We start from the raw sequence: 9830 nt of genomic DNA on the forward strand, positions 1-9830 counted from the left end.
TCTTGCATCTTGATGGGTTTGACTAGAGAACACAGCAGGCTGGTCTGATTTTGATGACTAGATTGAGGTAGTGGCGCCATCTAGCGTAGCTTCTGAGTACAGGTCTCTATTTCTAGCTTGCTCAGTTTCTTCATCTAAAATCAAAATCTATATTCCAGTAATAAAAAAATACAAAACTAGTTCAGTTTTAATTTTGGGAGAGTAGACAGTTTCACTCTTTGAGCCTTTGTGGCACAATGTTGCCTCGGGGTAACAAACACATTGTAATCAACTTTCAATAACATGATGCATATTGAATTACACTGAAAGGGTTAATATTTTTTAAGATATTTATATAAGATATAAAGATATTTAAGTTGTGGTCATACATTAGGATCTTAAATATCTCGTTCCTAAGCTGGACTAAGTCGTGGCCATGTGTTATTTTTATTTATACCAGATGTCTTAGTAAGGCATGGGAACAAGACAGTTAAGCCTTGATGATCTCTTTCCCATGCCTTACTAAGCAATTAAGATCTTGTTCCCATGCGTTAGACTGATGATAGTCTTGAGGGCCAGGTGGAAGGTGGGGCCCACATCTCAAACACCGCAGAGGGACACCAGCGACGGCAGGAGGATACCAGCCAGCAGAGAGTTGATGATGACAGTCACAGGACTGGAGACGGGGCTCAGGACTCACAAACAGTCCCACAGTCTCAGTGCTCCTCTACCTGCTGTCCTTGTGGGGTTTTTGTCCTTGTTTGGGATTCAAGGCCCGTCTTCCTGCCGGCTCTTGTGGTCATCTGGGCCTGTGGGACAGGTGCACGGCACACCTACCTACGGGAATGCATGTGCCAACAGTAAAGTTTGGTGGAGGAGGGATAATGGGCTGGGGCTGTTTCTCAGGGTTTGGGCCCCTTCCAGTGAATGGTAATGCTAATGCTATAGCATACAAATACAATTTAGACATTTAATTAAATGCTTTTAACTATGGCAGCGAAGAGAAGGGAAGGGAAGAGCCTTTCCTGTTCTAGCACGATGCCAAAGTGAGCTCCATAAAGACATAGTTTGGTGTGGAGGAACTCCAGTGGCCTGCATAAAGCACTGTCAACCTTGCTGAACACCTTTGTAATTTTATCATCATCATTACATACTAATCCTTAATTGTATGATGTTGCCTCAGGGCAACATTCTCATTTCCCTTACTTTACAATAACATTATACATATTCAAAGACAATGATAGGGTTAACAATAAAGGAAAGAGTTTGAATATGTCGATAACAAGCATATGATTGGTCATACTATCTGTTTAAACCTCTTTTTATACTTTGAGTATAATTTTTTCTTATCATGAGATTTTGTAGAAATATGTTTGTTGCCTAGAAGCAACAAAGGATTCAGCCAGTCACAAGCCAGGACTCACCACTTCAGGGAATATGACTCTATATCATTGCTTCCCATTGTCACACAATGTTACCTCAGAGCAACGTACTTCAAAAGGACCCCTGCACACATTATTATTATTATTATTATTATTTTTAATCTTTTTGAATTGAATAATCAAGTCCGAAAACATTTATCAAGGACTATTTTATGCAAGAAAAGTGAATAGATCTTTTTAAATTGCTCTCAAAATGTGTGCCTTAGAGGGTTAAAATAAAACAAGACATGCATGTGTAGATTCACTTGAAGAATTCAAGTCAATATTTATTGTCAGATAAATTAAGTGGCACCAATGACACTGTAGTGAAGTTTCGGCACAAATGAAGCGGTTCTTTCATGCATGTGCACATGGCTGTTTGGCTTACAGAGTGGAATCATAAATAAGAAGTATGAAGAAATATTTCTGATGAGGTATGTAAAAGTGTTTTGACCAAGGACTAGAACTAGTACCATGTTTTGGAGTCTGACAGTGTAGCAGTGTGAAACTTTGCCTAAACAGGGAGGTGGGAAGTGCTGATGGTGCTGCAGCAACTCCAGGTTTCGGGACTGCACCTCCTAAAAACAGCATTATTTAAAAGTTCTGATGACGATGTAAACTTACTACTGAACTTTTCAATTTTATTTATGTATGTTTCAAAATTGCATTAACCACACAGTTTATATTAATGCTGCATTTTCCTAACAGCCAGCTGCTGACCGCTCTGGAGGTCCGAGTGTAGGCCCCAAATCAACCTATTATTATACTGATTATATTGTTTTTTTAAACTTAATAAATATAATTTATCATAACTTTTTTAAATCCCACTGCATGACTGTGGACATGACACAGCTGTACAATGTGATTGGGCACCGCTCAGCTCATTTGCATAAAGTTTGTCCAGAACATAGGAGTGGGCAATATGACAATATGCCATCATTATATGCTTTTCTGAGCATATCATCAGCACTTGAAGAAACTGACTAACTATATATTTAATCACAAAGTGATCATGATTAGGCCTGTTAAAGTAGATTTAGTACAGTGCAGTTTGTAAAACGTTGAATAAGTCACTGTAGTTGTACGTTCATTATTACTATTATCAATGTAGTACTTCTATGTGGCACTACTATGTAGAACCTACAGGAGCTGTGCATTTGAGAAAGCAAAGCAATATTTTTAAATAAACATCAAAAATTATGTTATCGTCAAGTTAACACTCCTTCACGGCTTTTTTAGCCGTATCCAAGTCCACCTGCTAGTTAGGACTCCCCCAATCACACAACACCACCAATGCTAGGAGGGCGAAGGCCTGCACTGCACAAGGCCTCCTCCAAGACCTGTGAAGCACCACTGCATCTTTTTGAACTGCTGCTAACGTAACGTCATTGGACAGCTATACACGCTAGGAGGAGAACATTAAACCGCCAGTTCTGTTATGCCAGCTAACAGACGCCTGTGATGGGGGGAGTTGGAGGGCCATCCTACTCACCGGGGCCAATTGTGCTCTCCTGGACTCCTGGCTGAGCATCACCAGGGATCAAACTTGTGATCTCCTGATAACAGGGTCAGCGCTGTTTGGCTCTTTGAACCATTTCTAGTCCCTGGTACTACATGGCAATAAATACGGTTTAGGTTTAATCCGTTTACAGTACAAAAAACATGTGTTTATTTATGTATTTGTGCACACAAATGTATATAAAGGCAGCTTGAATGTGTTCCCTGTCTGAAATGATGATGACCTCAGTGCCATGGTGGATTTATGCTCTCCGGTTTTTGTGCGGATTGGCTTCTGGGGTGCTGAGCGCACCCGTCAGTCGAGCATGGGAATGCTTTAAAAGTCCGGCCTGTCCTTCTTCAGTTTGGAGTAGTCCATATTGACTGAGAAGAGCTGCGGAGAGGAAAAGGCACACTTAACATCTTAACAATAGAAGAACACGAGAAGAACGAGTACGAATGTGTAACTGAACATTGCTTACTGCTGTGCTAATATAGCACTGGGAGACTCATCAGAAGAGAACCTGGTCAGCAATTTACACCTCAGATTTTCACCATATTACTAAAAGAGCTTCTAGAACTCTTCGTTTTGGAAAATGAACTAACAAAACTGCTGTTGCTCTCAAGAAAAATGATAATTTAGCCCCCCTGTTATCTTCAAATTTACTAACATCTTTCATTTTTGATCCCTGCAATTTAATCATCTGGGAATGATCAAATTTCTGGTGGGAATTGTTTTCCGCTCCCCATATGGTGGGAATTACCTGTGGTTATGTTAGATAAGGGCTTTAAAACACAGGGCCTGTTTTTCTGAAGATTAGAAAATTGCATGGTGATCTCAATATCATCAAAACAACCAGAACAAATGTGTCTGAAATGTTAATTACTTAAATTTTATAGAGCTAAAACAGCCTCAAATGAACCCCAAACGACACAAAATACACTGATCAGGCATAACATTCTGACCACCTCCGTGTTTCTGCGCTCATTGTCCATTTGATCAGCTCCACTTACTGTATAGCTGCACTTTGTAGTTCTACAGTTACAGACTGTGGTCCATCTGTTTCTCTGATACTTTGTTGGCCCCCTTTTACCCTGTTCTTCAGTGGTCAGGACCCCCAGATGGACTGTAACTGCTCACAGAGCAGGTACTATTTGGGTGGTGGATCATTCTCAGCACTGCAGTAACACTGATGTGGTGCTGGTGTGTTAGTGTGTGTTGTGCTGATATGAGTGGATCAGACACAGCAGTGCTGCTGGAATTTTTAAACTCTGTGTCCACCCACTGTCCACTCTATTAGACACTCCTACCTTGTCAGTCCACCTTGTAGATGTAAAGTCAGAGATGATAACTTATCTGCTGCTACACGGTTTGTGTTGGTCATCCTCTAGTCCTTCATCAGTGGTCACAGGACGCTGCCCACAGGAGGCTGTGACTGGACATTTTTGGTTGGTGGATTATTCTCAGTCCAGCAGTGACACTAAGCACAACACACACTAACACACCACCACCACGTCAGTGTTACTGCAGTGCTGAGAATGACCCAACACCCAAATATTACCTGCACTGTGAGGGTCCATGGGGGTCCTGACCACTGAAGAACAGGGTAACAAAATATCAGAGAAACAGATGGACTACAGTCTGTAACTGTAGAACTACAAAGTGCTCCTATATAGTAAGTGGAGCTGATAAGATGGACAATGAGTGGAGAAACAAGGAGGTGGTCAGAATGTTACGCCTGATAATGTTCAGAACACGAAATATGTACAGGATACTGAACGCATATCATCATGTTTTCCCCATTAAACTAGAAAAAGTCATTAAATATAAGAAAAAAAGTTACGTCAGTCATTCATTTAGAGATGTTAAACACTTGATGGAAAGACAACAGGAGGGTAAATGCCGCAGGACCGATTTTGAGTGGAGATCTGATCCCAGCTGCGTTTCTACTCTGATGTGTTTGATGTCTCAGGCGGAACTTAAGGCTTCATTCAGCCTCAGCCTGTTAACCAGTGAATGTATCATTTCTGAGTGTCCGAATAAACGGTCCTCCTCACCTTGTATTGGTCATTGGGGCCCAGTTTGTTCCAGGGCTCTGGGTTGTTGGTACGATCCCATCTGTTAATGGTTGAAATGAAAGTGAAAATGCAGCAATATAAAGTCAGTGATTATGAGGCATTATCTGAATGTATATAAGACAGACTTAGCACTCACGAGCACTCTGGGTTCTTCAGAGCCAGACGGCAAAGGTAGAGCACAGACATGGTCGCTCCACCACCAATGAACACGAACAGAGGGATCAGCTAGAGAGAGAGAAGAACAGAAGAGTTTTAGACGTTTGGAGGCAAAAAGAAACTAAAATGCTTTTTTTATGGCACTGAAAATTCTTTCATATAAAAGAGGTATTATTGAATCATTTGATATGCCATATATTTATTCAGGCATTTTAAGGAAAATAAAGGACTCAACATAAAAAATGTCATGTCATTGACACACAAATAGCTTCAGAGTTAGAAATGTGAATCCACAATAGTAAAGGCTGTTCTATTCCAGAATTTGGGACATGATTCTGATTCCAGTTGTAAACGATGGGGATCAATGGAGTCGATTCCACATTTTCTTGATTCTCAATCGCTAAAACCAACACATGGAAGGAGATCTGGTGACATAAGTACACAGCACACTATTATGATAGATGATATGAATGATAAGACAGCTGGACATATTAACTACAGTGGTTTTTTCAGTTTTTGACATATTTGAAAATGCCTGTTCTCCTTAATACTGTGTGCAAATTTCACGATGAATGGACCAAAACGACTTGGAAAGACGTCTGGTTCCATTGACTTACATTAAAAGTAAAGTATGTTTTTCCTTCTCCTGTAAAGTCACCATTTTGGAGATACGAGGTTGTGTTATTGTGATATACGATATGAATGAATGTAATACTTATAGTGGTGTAAATATTTGGCTATAAATGATTTACTGTGGCAGTGTGCAGTCAGTTTAATTATATGACCTATTTGAACTATTTGACCTTAGTGAGTCCAGCTTCACAGAGGAGTAGAGTCCAAAGCTGTGGAGCTGACTCAAATACTCAATGCTTGGAATCTGAGAATTGACTTCCAGCTGTGCAGTACATCTGATATGGTAGCCCGGAGGACTGTAACTGATCGTAAGGATGTGTTAGACAGAGGATGTCATTGTAATATCAGTCATTAAGTTGTCTTCGAAGGAGCCTGAAAAGCTTGACCACGACAAAATGTACCCAGTGGGTTTGTTCAGTATGCAGTGAACTCTCTGAATCCCCACTGCCTACACAGACAGCTGTCTAAATAAGGAAGATTTCAGTCATTAAGTCACCATAATAATACACCGTGGTTGGACATCAGTTACATCAGCGGTCGTTCCTGCCCTCTGCACGTAACCAGTGTTGGGACGCTGGACTGACCTGCATTGTGGGACTGCTTTACAAATAAAGGCTCTGTACAATGCTTTAGTGTCAGAGAGGGACAGGTGCTGACTTCAAATGCTGCCTAAAAAGCTCACTAGTTATTAAAGGGGAACTCCACCAATTTTTCAAAAAATTCTACATGATAAAATGCCTGAGATGTAAACAAAGTCATTCAGAGTGGTTTGGTGTGAAACGCTCCATTCTAGAGAAACCGGAAGGTCGCCAGTACGATCCCCTGAGCTGACAGTACGTGACTGAAGTGCCCTGCTCTCTGGGTGCCGGTGCCATGGAAAGGGCTGCCCACCGCTCCAGGCAAAGTGCTCTCACTGCCCACTAGTGTGTATGTGGCGTTTCACGGCACAGATGGGTTAAAATGCAGATGTGAAATTTCCCCATTGTGGGACTAATAAGAGTCACTTACCTGACTTAACTAAGCTCACCAAGTCAGAGTTGTTCACAATGGTGGTGATAGGAACAGGACGTCCACCTCTAAAAGCTCCTTCACATAAAGTTATTACATGAAATTGTTGGCTATTCGCTGCCTGATGTCTAAGACACTCCTGCTGAAAATTGACCATTAGAAACCATTTTGCTTCCTAATAGGAACTGGCTTAATAGATCCTAATGGAGACCACTGGTTTCCTGCAGAACACCTTTAGACCCTAGTAGGAAACCCTCAAATCCATTCAGAATCAGCCATTAGTGACCTCTTAAACCATTAGGATCCCTTACACTGTGATGTCAACCCAATAAAAAGCTGAAACACATTATAAAATCACTAAAAACCAACAGAAACACTTTTCAGCAAGGATTGTTTTATGATGGTTTTCGGGTGTAGAACCATATCTGTTTATGGCAGAGGGGTATGTGCAGGGTGTTGAAAGGCAAAATAGCCCCACATAATACTTACTTTCTCAGATTTATGACTATTTTACCATCATCAACATTCCATATAAACTCAGAAGACTCATTGCTGGTTTTGGACAGTAAATAAAAAGGCTATATTTATGTTGTAGTCATGGTGATCTGTGGTTCCCATCAACACAGCTGTGAAGAAAGAGTCTCTACAATGAACCACTTCACATCAAACCACTCTGAAATATATTTACATCTCATGGGCTGAATTGGTCTGAAATTTTGAAAAACTGGTGAAGCTCCCCTTTAAGACACATCTGCTGACTGCGGTATGTAGGTGCCCTGCTGCGCATGCGTATCAGCCCAAAAAGCCCTGCATCTCTAGAGGACTTCTGAATCACAGGACGTGAGAAACGTACAGGAAATGAGTAAAGGACGGCGGGCAGTGCGGTTTCTCCTCAGTGCCCTTGGGCTCGCTGTCTGTCCCCTGTAGTGGACGAAGGAAACGTGCATGCTTGACCGCAATTCATGGAAGCCTGTAGTAACGAGTACAGCATGTGACTCATCACCCTTACTGAATCTGAAAGGGCGGCTCTGAAGGCACCGCGGGCCTGAGCTCAGCTTCTGAGTCACATCTCCCCGTTCCACCTTAAATAGTTAACTTGTAGCTGGTTAATGGTACCTGCTAAGTGGTAACTGCCGCACCATTTAAGGGGGAACGGGAGCATTCGAAGAAGAAGCTGGCGAATAGGTCGCCAACGCGTTCGGCAGGCTTCCAAACAATCGTGAAATAGAAAACGGTGAATAAAGACCTTAAATTAAACATAATAATTCATATACTCAGAAAATAGCCAAGCCTGAGGTCAAACTGGACAGCGTGTACTCACAGCCGGGTGACTTCTGAGCTGTTTGGCCACGACGTTCAGCATCTTCAGTCTTCGGAGAAATATTTAATAATTATTTTTATTTCTACAAGCGTTAAATATATTATTATTAATATTCAGCGCTCGAGACCACGTTCCGATGCGCGCGCGCTGACAGAAGAGAGCGGGGAATCAGCTGAAGCACCGCCCCAGTTTCCGATTTTAACCTATCGTAGGCGCTTCGCTGCGATGTGATTGGCCAGTGGTTCATCCACACCAGCACCCCGTGAGCCAGGATTGGCTAGGCGCTTAAAGATGGTTTTTCAAGTGTTCCTTTAGAAACATGGTTATATATAGAACCACCAGCACTCAAAAGAACCATTCACATGATTACAGCGTTCTCTGCATCCTGAAATGCTTCTTCAAATTGATGGCTCTATATTTTTTAAAAGGTTCTCTTATCATGACGTCAAGCCTGTGAGAATAGAACCACCCTTTTTTTTTGGTGCTGTATAGAACCATGTAAATCATACTCTCCATCAAGACGAAGAACTCCATCTCTCTTTACTAAAGAACCCTTGAAAAAAAGAAAATGGTTCTACACAGTGCCATGAACACCCAAAGAACACTTTGCATGGTTAAAGGGATGTTTGCATCATGAAAGGGTTCTTCAGACTGATGGAGAACGTGCTGTAGATGGTTCTATATAGCACCATTTTTAAAAAGCGTTCTTCTATTGTTAGTGTCAAGCTTGTAACAACAGGAGATCCCTTTAAAGCATGTGCTGCAGATGGTTCTACATAGAACCTTGAAGGAATGTACCGCTGCAGTGTTATGCGTCAGTATGTTCTGTATTGTCTGGGCCGGTACTACGATTGTATTTAGAACATTCTGTTCAGCCTATTTTTGTTCATGCCTACATGGTCAGGTCTGTCACACCTGTCACTTGTCATTTAGAGGCTGGGCCTAATTTCGTCCTCAGTCCAGCTATAAAACTGCGTCGGTCCTTTGTTTTACGGGCTGGTTAGGTATCTAGTACCTGCATGCAATGAAAAAACTTCAGTTATCCAGACACATGGCTAGATCCCTGGTTTGGATTCTTCAACATTTTCTTGTTACCATGTGAAGCTTGGCTCTATATAGAACCATCTACAGCACGTTCTTAAGAACTCTTTCATGATGCAAAAAACCTTTAATTTGCAAAATGGGTTCTATGTTTACAGTTCTATACAGATGGTTCTTTATTAAAAGATGGTTCTTCGAGGATTCTTTAAGTGTGTACTCCTCAAACCTGCAATCACAGGTGGTTTTGCTTAAATAAGCATTCTAATTGGTTCTGTTCCATCGCTAGAGACACAGCACTGTCTGATGAACCATCTACTCCACGCATTACCAGAGCAATGTTTAAACAAATGTTTTCACTTTTCTTGCATAAAATGGGCCAAATAACTTTTTTTGTAACTTTGTTTTTTTTTTTTTTGAAACAATAGACACTGGGGTCCTTTCAGGGTTCCTTGACAACAATGGAAAGAAAGAGGTCTACAGGAAACTGGACATTCTATGATTAACAGACCCTTATTAGTCCCACAACAGGGAAATTTCACCCCCGCATTTAGTGAAAACACCACATACACACTAAGGAGCACACTTGCCCAATGGGCAGCCCTATCCACAGCACCCGTGGAGCAGTTGGGGGTTAGGCGTCTCGCTCAAGGACACCTCAGTCATGTACCGCCGGCTCTGGGGATCGAACCGGAGAC

At 41.6% G+C, this 9830-nt stretch overlaps 1 protein-coding gene across 1 annotated transcript; it reads right to left on the reverse strand.

The window, feature by feature from the left end:
* Positions 1-1657: 1657 nt before the first annotated feature.
* ndufa4b (NDUFA4 mitochondrial complex associated b) lies at positions 1658-8258 on the reverse strand. The gene is made up of 4 exons (XM_017723617.2): positions 8095-8258; positions 5113-5201; positions 4956-5016; positions 1658-3291 (listed from the first exon to the last, which is right to left on the reverse strand). The coding sequence occupies exons 1-4, from the start codon at positions 8134-8136 to the stop codon at positions 3235-3237; spliced, it is 249 nt and encodes an 82-aa protein (XP_017579106.1). The 5' UTR covers positions 8137-8258; the 3' UTR covers positions 1658-3234.
* Between the last annotated feature and the right edge of the window lie 1572 nt (positions 8259-9830).

This window comes from Pygocentrus nattereri, chromosome 13, assembly GCF_015220715.1.
Source record: "Pygocentrus nattereri isolate fPygNat1 chromosome 13, fPygNat1.pri, whole genome shotgun sequence".
NCBI lineage: Eukaryota > Metazoa > Chordata > Actinopteri > Characiformes > Serrasalmidae > Pygocentrus > Pygocentrus nattereri.